This window comes from Mixophyes fleayi, chromosome 11 (assembly GCF_038048845.1).
Source record: "Mixophyes fleayi isolate aMixFle1 chromosome 11, aMixFle1.hap1, whole genome shotgun sequence".
Classification (NCBI taxonomy): domain Eukaryota; kingdom Metazoa; phylum Chordata; class Amphibia; order Anura; family Limnodynastidae; genus Mixophyes; species Mixophyes fleayi.
In genome coordinates, this window is record NC_134412.1 from 10035129 (window position 1) to 10056392 (window position 21264).

At 36.7% G+C, this 21264-nt stretch overlaps 1 protein-coding gene across 1 annotated transcript in view; it reads right to left on the minus strand.

The window, feature by feature from the left end:
* Window positions 1–2813: 2813 nt before the first annotated feature.
* LOC142107456 (phospholipase A2 inhibitor gamma subunit B-like) overlaps window positions 2814–21264 on the minus strand; it is a 76498-nt gene continuing 58047 nt past the window's right edge. Inside the window, exons 4-5 of the mRNA XM_075190891.1 lie at window positions 3781–3921; window positions 2814–3041 (exon numbers count right to left, since the gene is read on the minus strand). Coding sequence (XP_075046992.1) covers window positions 2845–3041; window positions 3781–3921 — 338 coding nt within the window. The 3' untranslated portion in view covers window positions 2814–2844. The remainder of the gene's footprint in view (window positions 3042–3780; window positions 3922–21264) is intronic.

Consider the following 21264-nt stretch of genomic DNA (forward strand, 5'->3'; position numbering starts at 1 on the left):
GCAGTCCAGGTACATTTATTGGTGCGATTCATAAAAGTTGATGGTTTTCTTATTATATATATATTGTGGTGACCCACTCCTCTACGCAGTCCATGTACATTTATTGGTGCGATTCATAAAAGTTCAGGGTTTTTAATATATATTGTGGTGACCCACTCCTCTACGCAGTCCAGGTACATTTATTGGTGCGATTCATAAAAGTTCAGGGTTTTTAATATATATTGTGGTGACCCACTCCTCTAGGCAGTCCAGGTACATTTATTGGTGCGATTCATAAAAGTTCAGGGTTTTTAATATATTGTGGTGACCCACTCCTCTACGCAGTCCAGGTACATTTATTGGTGCGAATCAAACAAGTTGATGGTTTTCTTATTATATATATTGTGGTGACCCACTCCTCTACGCAGTCCAGGTACATTTATTGGTGCGATTCATAAAAGTTCAGGGTTTTTAATATATTGTGGTGACCCACTCCTCTACGCAGTCCAGGTACATTTATTGGTGCGAATCAAACAAGTTGATGGTTTTCTTATTATATATATTGTGGTGACCCACTCCTCTACGCAGTCCAGGTACATTTATTGGTGCGATTCATAAAAGTTCAGGGTTTTTAATATATTGTGGTGACCCACTCCTCTACGCAGTCCAGGTACATTTATTGGTGCGAATCAAACTAGTTGATGGTTTTCTTATTATATATATTGTGGTGACCCACTCCTCTACGCAGTCCAGGTACATTTATTGGTGCGAATCAAACAAGTTGATGGTTTTCTTATTATATATATTGTGGTGACCCACTCCTCTAGGCAGTCCAGGTACATTTATTGGTGCGATTCATAAAAGTTCAGGGTTTTTAATATATTGTGGTGACCCACTCCTCTACGCAGTCCAGGTACATTTATTGGTGCGAATCAAACTAGTTGATGGTTTTCTTATTATATATATTGTGGTGACCCACTCCTCTACGCAGTCCAGGTACATTTATTGGTGCGAATCAAACAAGTTGATGGTTTTCTTATTATATATATTGTGGTGACCCACTCCTCTAGGCAGTCCAGGTACATTTATTGGTGCGATTCATAAAAGTTCAGGGTTTTTAATATATTGTGGTGACCCACTCCTCTACGCAGTCCAGGTACATTTATTGGTGCGAATCAAACAAGTTGATGGTTTTCTTACTATATATATTGTGGTGACCCACTCCTCTACGCAGTCCAGGTACATTTATTGGTGCGATTCATAAAAGTTCAGGGTTTTTAATATATTGTGGGGACCCACTCCTCTACGCAGTCCAGGTACATTTATTGGTGCGAATCAAACAAGTTGATGGTTTTCTTATTATATATATTGTGGTGACCCACTCCTCTACGCAGTCCAGAAAGATACCTTGTTGCAACGTTTTGGACTAATAACTATATTGTGAGGTGTTCAGAATACACTGTAAATTAGTGGAAATGCTTGTTATTGAATGTTATTGAGGTTAATAATAGCCTAGGAGTGAAAATAAGCCCAAAAACTTGATTTTTAAACTTTTTATGTTTTTTTCAAAAAAAATCCGAATCCAAAACCTTAAATCCGAACCGAGACCTTTCGTCAAGTGTTTTGCGAGACAAATCCGAACCCCAAAAATAACGAAAATCCGGATCCAAAACACAAAACACGAGACCTCAAAAGTCGCCAGTGCACATCCCTAATAAGAATATACCTCCGTCCATTAACCCCATCAGCACTTTATACTTGATCAACATTGGCTTCACATTTTTCGACTTGCATATTTACTGTACCATATGTCAGGGGGTTTTCCTACTCTGGATTATTCATCATTTCTTTTCTATACTCAAAGACTACCACGGACTAGTTGATTGGTTACTTGAGTACTTTGTGGATATAGCTCTTTCTATTGACCACACCACTACTTTGTGATTCTACCATCATTTGACTCACATTGAGGGTCTACTATGTCAGAGGGTTGTTACACCCTGTTCTATACACCATTCATGGTATTTACTCAGAGACTGAGAAATTGGACTCATTTAGTGTTTGCTTGATTTTAACTATTGATTAAGCTTACTATGTTGATATATAACACTATTTGCTTTTAGCTTAAAGGCACTTTATTAACACAACAGCTTGCAACTTTTATAAACATTATTACATGTACCAGCAATAAAACTGCACTTTTTGATTGTATTTGCTAACCCAGCATTTCAGGTTTATTATTAACTTTATACTACTGCACCAAATGGATTAACCTTTTCTTCCTGATGTTGGTAATATTCTCGATATTTACCTACAGCAATGTGATGTTCAGATATCGAGCATATAGAACAATATATCTGTACTTTGCTATTGGTCTGTATCTATTTTTTGGTTTTAGATATATGTATCTTTAGTACATTTTTTTACATGAAACATTTTACATTAATCTTCCATATCACAATTCAACATTTGTATTTGTTAACTTACTGTTTTTGGATCATTTTAGCCCTGATTCAATTTTATTGTATATTCTGTCTGCTTACGTTGTTCAGCGACAGCTACTATTCTCAATAGCTTTTCCTTAGTTGAGGTGTATATATATTATATTACGTGATATTCTTTTAAAGTTCAACAGATCAACAGTCATTTCTAATTAGTTTATAACTAACTTTATAAATATATTTTTTTCTAATGTATTACTGTATTTTCACTCATAATTATCAATCACATTGGCACTGAAAAATACAAAAGGCAAATTATGTTAAAGCAAAATTAGACATACTTTTTATTTTAAATCTCTTACACTTTTAAACATTTTCGTGACAGAACTCAGATATGTCTGTGCTATAATTGCACTTCTTTATTTCAAAAGTACATCATTTTAGCTACTGCAATAGCAATAACAGAAGATACAAACTGACTACTGCGCAGAGCAAAACTTCCACTGGTACAGGAAAAGGACACTTTCGTATTCACACCACCAGATGTTGAGGACTGGGTGCCGAAATCACAGATACTTTTAGTTGCACAACCCCGAAGAGCCGTAGATAGTTTTGAAGAACCTGTGAAAAATTATTGGAACATATTTGAAATAGATAAAAAAACTTCAGAAGAACAACTTATAGAAAAGTCAGATTGTCTATGTTATATTTGATTTTCAGGTCAATGATACAATAATAGATGAAAGCAAAATCTTACGCTGATATTTTTTTTCTATAAAAATTATGACAGGAAAGAATGTAAGTAGTTTTGTACTTACAAGAAGAGCACGGTATATATGATATAAACATGTCTGCATTCTGATAATAATTAAATGATTCCATATACTAGGGTCTATGACGTTTGTCAGGGATGGAGGATCCATAAAAATACCCTGGAGGACCACCGGTTGGGTATCTTCTGACTGCATTAACAAGTCCCGATGTGGTGTGAAAGTGAGGAGTCTGGACTCACTGGACTGTGATCATGTTGCTTTGGGCTCAAACCAAACAGCTGGGTCAGACCTTGTGTGGCCCAATTTAGGCTATGTCCCTCCTGGTTTACCACCTGACAAATGTCCTCTTGCCCTTTGTTCTGTTCTTACCTGTCTTCACAGTATAAATTGGTATTTCACTTTCACACTAAGATAATTCTTATGTCATGGAATAAAATTGTGAATAATAATCTCTGATGCAAAGTACACACCTGACGATGTATCTGTATCATAAATGTATTTCACTAGATTCTACAATAGGTATTCCTTCATATATGTGATACAATGGTTGGTATAGAAACAAATAACAAAAATGTTAATAAAATTACCATAAATATTGTTAGTCTGGAGAAGACACATATTTTCATTTCCAGTACATTGTATGGTGTCCTCCGTGTAACACCAGCTAGAATTAGCAGAGACGCACGTTCGGCACGTCAGTCCGTTTGGCTGAAAGTTATCGTCAGGTACTGTAAAATATGAAGATAAAAACATGGAATATGTAGGTCTTACACAGAATTGTGTTCAATTTAATATGGTGAACATTTCATTTTGCTCGGACTTCCTGACCATTGACGTAACCTACATTAGTATTACAATCCACACCCTATATATGAGAATAATGCTATAAAAAATTATATGTAGATATAAGAAGCCACATAAGAATACAAAGCCCATATAAAGGTACAAGAAGAGCACTAAAACTGAAAAGCAAAAACAAAACGTAAACAGTTCATTGAAAAGAAAACCTACCATATGGATAGAATAAAGGAATTCTATAGAAACACTTACACGTAGGTGATGTTGGAGTGCAGTAATCAGTCTCACAGCAGGAAGTGCCCATCTTGAGATAGACATTGGGAGTGCTGATACTCCCCGATGTATTACATGTATTTTTAGGCACACAACCAATGGTCGATATGTCAATGAATTTAATCCGATCTGTACAAAAGAATGATGAGTATAATAAATAAAATATGTTATAAACAGTGCTAAACTGATATCTTCCTTACATTGTGTTCAGAAAAAGTTCTTAAGCAGATTCTCACCTTTAACCTTAAGATTACTAGCCCTCTCCTTTCCCAAAAATAGCAGTTGATGGTGATCCCCTTCTAGGACCAAAACTATGGCACTATTGTGTAGGGTCCCGGCACTTATATATAGCTGGGACATCGGCAAATCACTTTTGTTCAGCTTTCTCTGTGACAGTCAAGTCGAAACTTACAATAAAATGAACTCTTCCATTTACCACTTTACCCTTTTCTATTTTAGTTATAATATAAATTATCAATATAATAGTGCACTTACATAATAAACAATACCACATAACTAAGCTTCACAAACATTCACTTTCCATTTTCTGGTAATGCTTTAACTTCTTCTATGTTCTCTATATTTCTCTCCTCACTAAGTTCCAAAAGGAAGGACCACACAAGATCGTGGCCCTTTAAATGTTTCCATCCACTCTAGATTTTCCTACTCTTCTGTTTGCAAATCTATCTATCCTTACATTACTGTCTTTAATCTATGTCTCTGCCGACCGGACCTTCATCCAGCAATGATCATCCTGGTAACACTTGGACGCTTCCAGTGCTCGAGCCTCTCAGCCTGAGGAGAACATGTTCTGGTGATGGGTGAACACATTTGCAAAAGAGAATTTAAATATTATCGTCGCTAATTACTCTCCATGTCCCTTTACATTGTGACATCACCTGGTCCATATAGCAATCAAAGCTGTCCAAATTATTCATACTGTCTCTGCACTGCCCCTCCCCTCCCTAGAATGTAAACTGTCATTAGCAGGGTCCTCTCTATCTTCTGTCTCATGTCTGTCCGCCATCTATATACCTCATATGACCCTTCTATGTCGTATACTGAATTTCTCTGTGTTCTATTAATTGCATCTGTGCATTTTATATTCTACTCAATTGTACCCATGTACCTGTTATTGTGCTTACTGTTTTCATGTATGTCATTATGTCAGGAGCTACTGAATATTTGGCACCATAGAAATAAACGATGATGATGATCTGATTGACCCTTATTTCAGGCTTCCTGATTGAATCTGAGTGAATGGAAATTCAATGTTATCTCTCTTCTCATCTTCTTCTTATAAAGGCTCCTATCACATTATGCAACTATTTTTCAACAGAATCACTTGTATGGATTGATATTTGGATGTAAGACCTGTGAGCCAATGTTTACCCACTTGATGTACTGTGATTGACAATGCCAATGCTTAGACTGAACCCCACCTAGAGTGTTTTACCCAGGCTTGTTTTCTTCTCCGAATACACCAAGTGGACAATGCATTGACTCAAAGCTGTACTATGCTAAGAGTAGTTCCCTCTAGCCTTTACAAACTTTGCATTGGAGGGAAAAACCTGTAATTGGAAAAAAACAGAACAGGGAAGAAAAGTTTAAAATATGACCTCAATTCTCACACACATACACAATGATTTCAGAGAATAGCTGAAGAAATACACATAAAGTTTGGGACATCAGACTTCCCAGAACAGCACTGACATTCTCTCACTGTAATACTAGATAAAGATATCTGCCAAATACTGACCCAATATCTAGAGAGGATAGAACAGGTCGTTGTAAGTCAGATTATGGATTGTAACACAGACTTACCAGTCGCTGTGAGAGCGGAGAGCGGAGAGGACGCACAGATAACCGAGGAGCGATCCCATGATGAAATGTATGTGATGTATGTTAGAAATGGGTTCACTGCAGTGTAATCAAACAGACCCTATTTTGAAATAGTTCTGGAGGAAGGTGGGACTGTAATAACTTCTTCTTTTTCTGCATGATTCTTGTTTAATTTCTGAGGTTTTTCTGTATAAATAAAAAAGCGAAATGGAGATTAATGGTTTAAAAAAAATAAAAAGGAGGAGAAACAGCAGCAGACACACAGCTGATAAAAACAGAACTTACACTTACGCTACAGTAAATAAAATATGTAGAAATGCTAATATTGGTACATTTGCCCATTCTCTGACAATAATGAGGTTCTCAGGTAGCAGTATACGTATGTTCTTGAGTATTCAGGGGGTGCTCCTGCCCCACTGAACACATTGCAGGTTATAGGTTGTGCAGATACTTTCTAGTTCTATATGTTATAATACTGAGGTCTGTGATTGCTTTCATTAGCTCTCCCCATTTATACTTTCACATTTTAATAACATAGCATATAGTCAGGGTTCTGGCTGCATGGTTTGCAGTCGGCTAGAGTAAGAGAATGGTTTAAAAACAAAGACTATGCCATGTCAGTCATCATATCACCTGTAGGTGGGGCAAAATGATACGGCTGAAAATAATTGTGTGTATGCGAAAAGCGAAGCTTAGTGGTTATCACTAAACTAAACTTAGTGGTTACCCTTAGATTGTACGCTCCTCTGAGCAGGGCCATCTCTCCTCCTGTTTCCACCACTTCTAACTCTGCTCTCCAGCTACTTAGCCCTCCTCCTCAAAGGTCCTCCACCCCACGTCCACTTTCGCTCCCTCCTCCCCCCTGGGGGTCTCCCTGTCTTCCGCGCCCCCCTTCTTGGGCCCCGTCGTTTTCGGATCCTCCTTCCCCCTTCCCCGCCCTCTCTAGCTGTGCATTGAGCGTACTGAGTTGCTGTGTTTACTGTACTGTGCTATCTCACATTGTATTGTGATTTTGTTTGTCTCTGTACGGCGCTGCGGATGCCTTGTAGCGCCTTATAAATAAATATTAATAATAATAATAATAATATCACTTCTGCCTCACAGCACTGGGGTCATGAGTTCAATTCCCGACCATGGCCTTATCTGTGAGGAGTTTGTATGTTCTCCTCGTGTTTGCCTGGGTTTCCTCTGGGTTCTCTGGTTTCCTCCCACACTCCAAAAACATACTAGTAGGTTAATTGGCTGCTATCAAATTGACCATAGTCTCCCTTGGTCTGTTCTTGTATGTTAGGGAATTTAGATTGTAAGCTCCAATGGGGCAGGGACTGATGTGAGTTCTCTGTACAGCGCTGCAGAATTAGTGGCGCTATATAAATAGCTGATGATGCTAAAAACCAGGACATGAATCGAATGCATCTGAGTAGGAACACCAACGACACACCTTTACTATACATTGCCTAAATTCATCTGTCCCTTCCCTGCTTCATTCCGCCCCTCAAGTCATCGACCGTACTAAATATTATTTGCGTTTGGAAATTGTTTGCATGTAATTGCTTTCTTTGGCGTGTGGTCTGTTTCTCAGTATGTGCAGAGCTATTTCACGCAAGATACGGCATGCAAATGGACTTGCGTGCAATGATGAATCAGGCCCTTTATGTTTAATTATTTTCTGTTGCTGAACTATGTTTCTGCTTGTTACATTCATTGTCTGTCAAGTATTTATGACATTTTACATGAGCTAGAGGGTTCAGTGATCCCTATTATGTCAGCAGTAGTAGCTGCAGTGACCATAGCTCTGGATGACTGTAAGCCCCCAGGTATATGAGACGTACATGAGAGACGTTAAAATAAATCATCAGGAGGAGACAGACAGAAGTCAGTAGTAGCGCAAGAGAAGCCCACAAATGCATAGAGACCAGTTGTAGTAATCAAGTGAGCATAAATAATAAGGACTGTGTAAGTGGATGACTCTTCATGAACCTTTGTATGGATGAGTTAAGCAGTGGGGAGGCTGCACAGCTCTTAGGAGATGATTTAGAGTTTGGCTTCTTCTCTATTTCCCTTCTCACTTCATGACATTGCCCCTGTTACTTTGTCCTCACACAATCACACGAGTGGACGGGTCGCTGCCTCCACAAGATCAGCTCACCCATCTCTCTGCTGCTGTGACCATGCTAATGATCTGGCTACTATTTTATTTTAAGCAAAAAACCTATGTGGCTTTCATGCACATAAGTGTAAGTTGCATGTAAATGTAAATTACATGTAATTGTGCCCACTGGCATAACTTACATTTCTGGGCATGCGCAGTGCAGAATCACGCAAACAGATAGACGTCCGAACATGAATCAGACCCAAACCCATGGGCATGAATGTAGAGTAGCTTCAATCTGACAATTGCACCTCCTAAAAAAAAAAACACAACAAGGCGCGCCAGTCACCTTGGTTATATCAAATAAAAATTAAAAATTAAACAGATATAGCAGAATACACTCAGATTCCTGGTAATCATAAATAACATTTATTTAACATAAAATCAATCAATTACATTTTGTATATAACTATATCGTTATTATCTACAAACTTATTTAACGTTCATATCACACATAAAATATGTACACAAATGAATATGTTGATGGGTTTGTCCAAGATGCTAAGAACAATAGATACCAAATTATCAAATGTAATGTAAAAATCACATATATATTATATATACTAATATCAAGTCCTATCTGGACATTGTTAGTAATTTAAATAGTACCTAGAGAGGTTGAGTGGCCAGCTCACCCCTCTCTCTAATTAAATGACTTGTTATGTGATGGACTGTATGATATCCATGTGTCTGGAAATTCAAATATGTAGCTGCAGTGTCCAAACTGTAATTATAACTTCATAAAACAAGCCAATAGTTGAAAATAGAGTGACATACAGTACTTGCCAGGACCCATCACAGTCACCTGTGTGTTGCTGCACATTAGGACGCTGATGGTTTATGAAGATTTCCTCGGCACACACTGTGCACAGCTGACTGCAGGACTGAGCGTCCCTCTATGCAAAAAGGTAGCTGGATAATACAGATGCCTCTCACACCAGATCTCCCATTTAGCACGTCCTTTCCAAATGCAGTAATCAGTCAGGTAGATAAAGGCTGTGTAATCACTTCTCTGTATATGAATATATCACTCCATGAAAATGTCCACATCAATCAAGGTTTAAATATAAAAGACCACCTTAGTCTGCGTTTCCCCACATTCATATATCAATAGTACCCTGCCTGACGCGTTTCGTCACACCTCTGTTATTTTATCAAAGATAACTTTAACATAAAGGTGTAGATACGCTATTTTTACATGCAACTTTTGTGCCTAAATTACGCCCATTTTGCATCCAACTCTCATTCATAGATTTACATATATGTATATGTTTATTTTATTTCTCTTTTTTGTGAAGTTTGTGACTATAGTTTGGATTTCAGTGTGCATTGAACATTGACAAAGCCATGAATCAATCATTCCCTTATAATAAAAATATACTGTACTTTCAGTTTTTTATTTATCAGTAAAGAGACTGACTTTTGCTTACAGGAAAGCCTAGTTTTCCATTGAGAAATCCTCTTGCTATCATTCTGGCATCAATAGAGATGTATTGTGTCCCAGATGAGAATTGTGCAATAATGTATTACACTTGTTTCCTCTTTCTCTTTTCTGTGAACAAAATGAAGTTTGTACAAGCGATCATCCTAAGAGGGAAACAGAAGAATCTATTTTTGCTTTATTTAAGAAGAGAGTTATTGCTATGTTGAGTAATCACAAAAGAGTAATTCCACAATTCATAGTCAAGTGAGTATAAACACTCCGTAAAAACTCTGATTTACCTAAATTTTGATTCAAATTTCTACAGTTTTGAAAATATAAATAAATTTTTATCTTTGGGGACTTTTATATTTGAACTGTTTGATTTAGTTCTGGGCATATATACTACATAGGCATTAGGAGGGCTGCATGGCTTGAGGAATTTAGTTGAACCTTGTTTTTCTCCTTAAAATTGTGTTCCTTGACCCATCAATTGTGCCATACCTTCTGCTTGGTCTCAGCAGATAGGAGGTGTTGCCTAGCCAGTTGTGACAACTGGTCCAGTCTATGTGAATATGTCATCAGACACTGTACTACATGTATCCTCAGGAGATTATTATTATTATTATTAATTTTTATTTATAAGGTGCCACAAGGTGTCCGTAGCGCTGTACAGGGACAAACAAATTACAATACAATGGGAGACAGCACAGTACAGTAAACAGTAAGCACAGCAACTCAATAAGCTCAATGCACAGCTAGAGAGGGCGGGGAAGGGGGAGGGTGAATCCGCAAACGACGGGGCCCAAGAAGGAGGGCGCGGAATACGGGGAGACCCCCAGGGGGGAGGAGGGAGCGAGAGAGGACGTGGGGTGGAGGACCCTCGAGGAGGAGGGCTAAGTAGCTGGAGAGCAGAGTTAGAAGTGGTGGAAACAGGAGGAGAGATGGCCCTGCTCAGAGGAGCGTACAATCTAAGGGGATATAAGTCTCCTTCCCAATACTCTATAAATAGATCTATAAGACTCCTTACCATCCGTCCATACAAAAGTTCAGATGGGGGGAAATATATGGGCTCCTGATGCACATCCTAAAAAACAAAGAACTGGCATGACAAAAAAAATCTACTGCAGTCTCCCCTCCTGATTCTGTAAAATCCTGTAAAACACCATTTAGCTAATCTCTTCTGGAAGCGGCTTGTTTGCAGTCATGAGGTGAAAGTCACCAACGTTATGATGATACCTGAGACGATGATAGCCGCCAGGTGTTGCTTTCTCTTTTGTGGACCAGACCATTCTAATCCTAGGACTGGCCCCAGATCCTGAATATGGAATAAGTCTTCAAGCTAAGCCTTCTGTATTTGGTATAAGTGTCCACCTATGACCATCTCATCTCATGGGGCCACTCTGGTAGCTTCACACAACAGATCAGGTAGATTTGCATCATTCCCCTCATGTTAGGGCAAATACAAGGATGCAGCTACCTGGTCCTTCTCAGCACAGTAGTAGTAGTTTCATTGTGTTTACGTAAACTGTCTTTAATCAATCAGGTATCAGGATAATTTCATTAAATGCTCATATTTCAACATTAGGGCCTTTGCATCCTGCCTATAACGTGTTTTGTTCCATAAGTGATTGTAGCAAAACTCGGTCTCTCTCCTTAGAACTATGTTCTCTGCTATGTCAAGCACACCACACCTCCTGCTTTGTCTGAACAGTAATGGGGTATTCCCAAGCCAGCTTCAACTGATTTACTATTTGTGGAGACATCAACACATACTGTACTGCAGGTGGATCTGAGAATTTTGAGTAATCTTACCAATGGTTTGTAAGTATATCAGCAGCACCCCTATACCTCTACCCACACAGATAATTAAATGGGGAAAAACCCATGGACTCCTGAGCCACTTCCCATTAGACAAAAAAGGAGGCACTCTAAAAAAATAGACTCTCCATATTCTACAAAAGCCCAATATAGTCTTCAGCATACCAATTAACCATTCACACAATTCATTGATCTGAGGATTGTAAGCCAGGGTTGGCATACATTTTGTAGGTTCTGGATGGTTTGCTTTTGTTTTTGCCTTAGGTATGTTAAGATTCCACTTTGAATCATGGGCGATATAGAAATGAAGGTAGTTATTAGAATCTACATGCTTATGATATGTCCAGGTAGTAATGGTTAAACCAATGGCTGACAAGGATCAATCCAAAAATTTGATGGCAGTCCTATGATAGTTGTGTGAAAATTTCAAATTATATTTATTGGTGTTGAGGTGTTTAACAAAATCTAGTGCACGTAATTCACTACCCTTCCAAATTATAAATAGGTCATCTATATAACGGCCATAGAGGACGAGGCCCGCCCTAAACTCGCCGTCACACACGGTATTAATATTTGAGCCGCCTACCTGAAGTTGCAAATCAAACAGCAGAATTTTATATGAAATCATTCATAAGTGAGTTCAATATTCAATTGAATAAAGTAGAAATGCCGACCCATTTCTATGCTTATGTTACTATTTTCCATTTTTCCAGCTAGTGGCAGGTTCATACCTGCTAATATAGGACTTTCCATTTGTTTATACAAGTGGCATTGACTATCATCCACATAATTGTTGGCATCACTTATCGAGACAACTTTGTTTAAAAAAAAGAGCTACACAAATCCAAAAGGGTCAATACAACATTTTTTATTTGTGCGAATTCATCCTTATTTTGTATTTATAGTGTTAGTATCAACAATAGAGACTTGGTTCTTATGTTAGAGACAGGGATAAAAGAAGGTGATATTGGAAATATTACATAACATATTATTGATCCAAGAACTGAGGTTAACAGTTTTTTTACTTGTTACTAAAAGCAGCAAATATCTAATAGTTGGCTATTTTGCTTACTATTTTTATTTTATTAAGGTTGCATGACTATCAATTTTTTTTTCTGGGGATTGTTGCTGTACTAAACATACCCAGCACTAAAAGGTTTTATATTATATTTGCTGTACAAATCTCTAACCCTGTCTGCAGCTTTATAGAAAAAATAAGAAAAAGTTGGTATTTACAAGAAAGACGCACTACAACTCACCAGAGTCATGGGAATATGTTGTACCATACATTGAGTATTTAAAACTTAACTTTTATTGTATTCTAAAATAATAAAAGGTAGCGAAATATAGAGTGAATATTGTGCAAAAAAGTGATTTAAAACTGCGCTGGAAGCACTCTTTATCCAGGATAATTAATTATATATCATGTAGATAAGTATAGGAATACCCCATTTAATAGTGGGTCCTATGCTTCTTTATATGTTACTAACTATCTCAGATTTCTTACTTTTGTAGTTATTTCAAAGGCTACAGTTCCCTATCTAGGAAGATAAGAGGTCTAGCGATAATAGTCAAGACCTCACTTGAGATTATAAGATCAATTGGCACTGATTAGTTTAATATGCAGTAAATAGCAGTCAGCTCTGTCTTTACAAAGAGAATGTTACAGTGTCTATGCTGATTTATGTTCAGAGACTGTTGGTTCCAGTGATAATACCTATTAGTTCTCAATTGGCACTGATTAGTTTAATGTGCAGTAGCTGTCAGCTCTGTCTGTACAACCAGAATGTTACAAGGTCTATTTATTTTGATTGAATATATTGTTTTATGCACTCTTTAATGTGCTATTTTTCTTTTCATTAATAAGATAGGAACCCTAATTAACATTGTGTTTAATATTTTATTATAGACTAATAAGTGACTTTTTGCCTTAATATTTCTCTATACTATTGCTCAGCTTTTAGCATAGATTGTATAATTAAAATGATAAACTTTTCATATGAATTATACATTTGTTTAGTTGGCATATATTTATAATTGCCAATGTTTTAACATAACTCTTCAAAATATTAATAGGTTCTTTCTATCCTTAAATCACTTTATCTGCTCTTTCTCTGTATACTTTTTCACACCTTTGTAGCTGTATCAATGTCTCAACTGGTAACTGTTGTATGCAATATATCTTTCTTTTAATGTTAAAATATTTGATTAATAATCAATATACTGAACTGCAATAATTGCTTTTATGGGTATCTTAAATAGCATTGTTTTTACTAACACTCTGTAATTGATTAACTTAGATTTAATAATGTATAATCTCTTGCTAATTCTAATCTTTACATCCTTATTTCATTTTAGCTGTAAAAAAATCCATAGGTGTTTAGTGCTTTAAAAGATCCATAAATATCTTGCGGAATTTATCTTTATGGTAATGCTGATTAAATGGGACGTCTGTTTATTAATATTTAACGGTTTATACTTTAAGTATAATTTTTTTGGTTCTAGTTCTTTGATCGAACAAAACCTCAAAGAGTGCAGCGCTTATAACCAAAAGTTAATTTTTTAAAAAGCGTGCACAATATGCACATTTATACACAATTTTCATATAGCATGTAAATCCAAAACACAATTTATTTAGCCATATATCATAACAAAACATATGTTATCACTGTAAAATATATATAAAAATATAAATAAACATTCAAATACATGCCACAACACAACATGTATAATGACAAACTCAAAAGGTTGGAGCTCAAGAATACAATATCTAAATAATAGTCCAAGTGAAAATATACAAACATAGCAAGATATATAATATATATGTCCAGATCCTCTGTTGTTAATCTGTGGAATCACACAATGAATGGCTTCAGATTTAGCACTTCTCCACATATATTAGTTGTAAATGTAAACAGAGTTAGATATGGCTGAATAATAGCACAGTCATCATTGTCCAACTGATATAAATGTGCTCTGAATAGACCAACGTGTGGCAACTAAAGACTGTCTCTATTGTTTGCTCTTTATTTGTATATGTAGATCACTATGAACAAATAGATTTTCTACTTGAACTTACTCTCCAGGTTATAAAACATGGGGTAAATGTATCAAGCTGAGAGTTTTCCTGCGAGTTTGAAAAGTGGAGATGTTGCCTATAGCAACCAATCAGATTCTAGCTATCATTTTGTACAATGTACTAAATAAATAATAGCTAGAATCTGATTGTTTTTTTCAAACCCGCTGGAAAACTCTCAATTTGATACATTTACCCCCATATGTCCATTATACATTTGGGTGCACTCTGTACTGTAGCAGGTAGATTTACTACTCATAGACACCAGAATAATATGGCAGCCTCCTCACTCTGGGTTTGAATCACATAGGCTCTAATGTTCTGCTGTATTGGTGAAACCCTTCAACAGGACCCTTCTGTGGCTTACATCCGCTCGCGGAAATCCCGGGCACACACTCATCAATTAAACAATCAATGGATTAAGCAATTCAGGTGGTGTTCACATGCTAAAACAGATATATAAAAGTTAACCCCATTGTAGTCCAATTCCTTAGCATCATGATATCATTATATAGATCTAAAAAAACACAACCATATAATAAAAGAATAGTATCCAATTAGATATTAACTGATCATGTCAATAATGACACTATACAGATGAAAATAGAACAAAAATAAATAATAAATTAATATAAATAGAAAATAAAAAATAATAATATAAAAAAAATCAATAAAAAAATCAATAATAAAAATAATAAGATGAAGCAAAAAATAAAAATGAATATGAAAATAAAAATAAAAATATAAATATAAAAATGTTAATAAAAATTAAAGTGAATATAAAAATAAAAAATAAATAAAAAAGAATACAAATGAAGAATGTATGTATATTACAAACATGTATCTTTTAATCTCTATTCTTCAGTATTAGTATTCCACTTTTTTATTGTTTTTTAGCTGCATTCAATGAAACAACCCAAAAAATATATATAGAACTATTGACAAAAATAGTGAGTGACTATTATAAGAATGATTAAACACCTATATAATTAAATATCAACATCATATGTAACTATTCAGCCCGACCTTAAAGTATATTGTTTAGTTCCATGGCCTCATTTAGACCTTCTGACCGAATTAATTTTGTGCATGCACATGACTTCTTGCTTACACAGTTTGGTGTACCTATCCCCACCTCTCAAGGTGGTAGTCACATGTTCTAACCCTTGAACAACTAAACCAGTCGGATCTCCATTGTGGACTTCAGCAAAGTGCCTCGATAGAATATGATATTGATACATTTTTTAGAATATTATGCCTATGTTCTACTATTCTCCTTTTTAAGTTCCTCGTTGTTTGTACAGTATATTGTAGATTACAACTGCATTGCAATAAATAAATCACATATGCAGTATTACAGTAAATAAACACTATCAGGAGTGCATGCAGGATTGTCAGGGTGGGTTTTCCCCCCCTGACCCAAAAAAACCCCAAACCCACGAGAGAGAGCGCATGCGCAGCAGCTCCGTTTCTGCAGCGCTGTCCTATACAGCACCGCCGCGGACGCTACTTTGACAGCGCCGCGGCTGCTGTATAGGACAGTGCCGATATGGTGGGCACTGAGTTAGCGCAGGGGGGGGTTTCTGGAAACTCAGAAACCCCCCTGCGTGCGCCACTGACTATAGTGTTAGACTTCTTCTTAGTGATAGAAGAAACCACTTCTTTAGAACCATGTTGAACAAATTTACACATGATATAGTTAGTTTGACCACATCTAAATGTACCATTAGGGGGTTTAGGTAGCCAACAACAACCCTGTTGTACTGGGTTATTGGATGGACTATTTACTTTCTCAAAGCTTGGAGATAATAGATTTCTTAGGTTACAACCTTTTTTTAAAAATAACTCTAGGGTTACCTGGAAGATAATTCAAAGTGGGATCTTGTTTTAGTATCTGATAAAATCTGCCAATAATTTGTTTAATTTGGTACGAAGCGCTATTAAATTTTGAAATGAAGGCCAAATCACTGTAACTTGGCTCTGTATGTACTTTCTCAATTCTGTTGGGCAATAAAGTTTTTCTATCCATTGCTAAAATATCCTTAGATGATTCTTGTAACAGTTGTGATGGATAACCGCGTTCTTCAAAATAAATAATTAAATCACTCGCTTGTTGTTTAAAAACCTCCAAGATAGAGCAATTGCGTCTTAACCGCATCAATTGCCCCTTAGGAATATTCCTCTTCCAAGCTTTATAATGGCTGCTGTGGTAGTGGAGAAAACCGTTAGCATCCACTTTTTTCTTAAATGTACTTGTTTCTATTTTAGTTTCATTAGTAAAAAAAATTAAATCCAAAAAATCTAAAGACAAATCATTAAAACTATATGTAAGTTTTAAGTTATATGAATTGTGATTAAGATAGTGAACAAAATCCATAGCCATCTGTTCACTCCCCTTCCAAATAACAAAAAGATCATCAATATAACATCCATGGAAGACCAGGTTCGCCCCACCAGATGCACGCGTATTCGAACGCACCCATGTAGAGGTTGGCGTAACTCAGGGCAAACCTGTAGAAATTGGGACCCCTCAAAAAGAAAGTGATTGTAAGTTAAAATAAATTAAATAGAGTCAATAATGAATTTCTGATGTTTTTCAGAAGGAATATTTTGATTTTGCAAAGCTTTTTGGAATGTATTAATTGATTCTCAAATTGTGTGGAATATTAGTGTACAAAGCTTGTACATCTAAAGTTTAAAAATGATAGTCCTCTAGCCTTACAATATCTTTTATTAGCTGAAGTAAAAGCAACGAATCTCGGATTGATCATCTAAGGGAACATACCAGAGGTTGTAAATAATGATCTTAGAAGTGAGGGAACCCAACCCAGAGGTAATAGGACACCCAAGAGGTGACAAAAGTTACTTCTGAATTCTTGGTTAGTGATAGTATATGGGAGTGATGGGGAAGGGAGCAAACAGAAATCCCAGTGAATCACAGGTAATAATCTCATCCAGCATAGCAGCGTCCAAAAGAGCTTTTAGTTCTTGTTGATATAAACACATCGGATTACTAAACAATTTTTTGCAAAAGTTAGTATTTGTTCTTTGATATTTTGTTTCTACATTAATTAAATTGTTTTACTACAACAAATACTTAACTTGTAAGAATTTGATTATTATATATTTCTGACAGATGCTTTATTCCAATGTCCACTTTATGTAAATTAAAACAAATTAAATTAATTTTTAATGTCAATTTTTAAAATAAATTTAGTAATAAGGCTTGTTGGCCTGTGGCGCTATATAAATAAATAAATGATGATGAACATAAGCTTCGTTAGTTTACAGAACTTGAGCTCCATCTGGTGGACATGGGCTGATGATAGCATATATTCTTGTAATGTAATCTGTTGTCTATACCACCTGTAGATCAGTATTATCAGCAGTGACACAATGACACTTCCTAGGAAATTTCTGTGCAATAAAACTAGGATTTTCTGCCCAAGGCTTGTTTCTAACATTTAGCACAAGTACAAGACAAGACGAGACCATCGCCCACTGACAGACTAGCAATATTTTCTGATTGAACACCCTAGACCTGGAGTAGACTCTCTCTATGATGATTTAAACTAACATGGTGCTTTACTTCTCCATCCTTGTCCCACTTCTCTCTTTTTACAAATCTTACTTACACTCAGTCTCACGCTCCGCAAAATGTCAAGCGAAGTTGACGAGAATGCACATGATCAAGCTCAGCTACCATTTCAATTAGTGTCTCTGAATCTGGAATGAACACTGTAGATTTATATAAAACAATATAAATCCCCCTACTGCCGATCTTACTGACAAGCGCATTGTACGCAAAATACCTCTGCGTATATCCAGATCAGGGACATACAGCCATGAACGCAGCCCTGTCCACTCGGTCTTCGAATGCAAATAACATTTTCTACAGCCTATAATTTTGGGGAGTGAACAGGACGGGAAGGAAAACCAGAGAAAAAACAAACCTGCGCTCGTTATATCCCACATTATATATGGTACCAGCTGCTTGGCAATAAGCCCGCGCTCGTTAAATCCCATATCTTATGTGGTACTAGCTGCGTGGAAATATAAATGCTCATATATGTATACAAAACAAAAAGACAGTTGTCAGCACTTATCCTTTACACAGCATATCTGTGTGTATCTAGCAAAATGAAAACATGAGGTATTAGTTCATATTTTGATCAAAACATTTAAGCCTGTATCCCATCGACAGGAAGGGTCATTTTGCCGCAGTCTATGTACAGTAAGGGCATGCCAAACTCAAGCCACTTCCAAATCAAGCTTTGGGCATCTCAAAGTTACTTGTTTTTCTGCCGCATCTCTTGCTCCAGCTTCAGGACTAGTCCAAGTCCTGTTTTACTAGTGTTGACAATCTTGTATGCATGTTATAACATGTGTTTGTAATCAGGAGCAACTGTAAAAATGTTCAGTAGACATTGAGAACATCCTAATATATGTCTTTCATGGAAAACAAAGCACTGTTTTTTAACTGTTGTATCAATAATGCCTATATTATTAACAGTTGACATTAATTCAATATTTTTTTCTATGTGCATTCTTTTGCAAATTTATAATAATGTAATGGAGCACAGCACACCTACACCCAATTTCAACAGCACAAGTATCTTGACATCCTAAATACATGCATTTAATACTGAACTCAGGTTGCGCTTAGTATGTGGGCCTTGATGAATCAGGCCCTCAATGTAGAATCTGGTGAAATATATTTAGGTCACTTATAATAGAGCTTTAATATCAGAATGTACTTCCCACTGTTATGGTTGGTCAGGGGAGAGCCACTTGGCTGGTGTGCCTTTCAGAGAAATACTACGTCCGGCCGAGCCACTTTGTACTGAGATGATGGATCGTAAGGGGCAATGGTGAAGTCAACAGTTTGGAGAAGATAGAATCACGAGGAAAAGCTAAAGTCGATAAACAGAAAAATAAAACTATTCTTTGAAGCACCAACAGCGCAATCCAAACTTTGCTCATGGAAATCTTATAAGTGCTGCATATAGGTGAGGTTCTTAGCAAGGGTGGGACATTGAAAGAAAACATTGATTGTACCGGTGTTTTAAAAATTGGTTACAAAACAATGTTACCCGATGTTTCTAAACTGGCTACTTAAACATATAATACACTAATAAACTTCTGAAATCATCCTTATGTAGATTTAGATGTAGGCTTACACTGTGTGTATATTACAGGCAATTCAGCAGCAAGTCAAAAAATGACAGATAAGCAGCATAATTATTTCACAATAAAACTAATTTTGTGCTGGTACTGAGGGAACAGAGCTCATGATAGTGTGTGTCATAAAATATCCAACTCCCGTTTCGGCAGCCATTGTTAAAGGTGCTACAGGAGCACTGAAACGGCCGTTGGGTGTTTTGGGATATTTAGTTATATATATAATATATATATGCACACACAAATTGTGCAAAAATTCTAAAGATGTATGCATTTTTTGGCAGTAAAACATTTTTTTGTGGGGTAAAACAAACTTGTGATTGAAAATAAAAAATAAAGCATTGAAAATAACTAGTAAAATTTGAATGAAACAGCTCAATGTCACTCACTGCTCATTTACCAATAGCTGCCAGCCAGTCTGCCCCCTTGACCAATGTGCTGGTAGTGATTGGCTGATCAGGGTGTCTTTCACTCTCAGTCACCGCCCCCAGCAGCAGCACACAGTCACACAAACAGCCACAACCAGTTCAGTGTGTCTTTTATCACACTAGAGTTAGACTCTCTTTACTTGTGATGAAGACAGAGAGAGACAGTCAGCAGGCAGTCCAAAGCACCACAGTGTAATTAAAAAGGCGAATAAAACAACCCACCATCGTAAGCATCGGAAAATATTGGAGGAGAAATCTAGCAATGGCGAGGAAAAATTGGATCCTCACCTTTGCAGGGTTAAACATCCCTAGTTCTTAATCCCAATTGTCTTGACCATTAGCAAAAGAGTATGCAGTAAGTGTTGCTATATATAAGAGTGTTGCAATTGTCAGTGATGATGGTGCACGGTCATCTCTCGTCAGTACCTGCAGTGGATCCTCACCGACACCTGAGATTTTTATTATTTTTATTCCATCACCATTCCATTATTTTGGCAGGATAGGTCAAAGGGGCCACGGGTAGATGCTATCATATCACATTCCGGACAGGCTGTGCAGAACTTGGCTACCAAGGCACAAATACCAAACGGGAATAGTCGAGCTGTGACTCTCTGAAGGGTTCTGTCTCTTTCCGGATGTCCTCACGATAGTATAGTGTGTACTAAAAATAGTATCTGTCTCCTTAAATGAGTACAGATCCCCAGTTGCTGGAGTACCTCCCTGGCCTGCTTATGCTTATTCCTCCAATAAAGAATATATTTTGAATGATAGAGTCAAGGTTCCCGGAAATCAACAGCATTATAAAGTTGCAATAATACAATTCATTACTTACAATTACAGTGTTTGCAAAGGCTTTAGGCAAAGCTGAGTCTATGCCTTGTTCCACAATAGACAAGGTAATTTTAACATTAGTACCAGTATTAGTAGAATCTATTTAAAAAATAAGTGATGGTGTGTCATCCCCCTTCGTCAATATAGCCCCTAGGTCTTTGAGGCCTCCACTTGACATGGGATTAGGTCAGGGGAGAAAGTTAATGTTTCTCCAGGGAACTGTTTAACCTCAGTCTGGATATTCAAGAT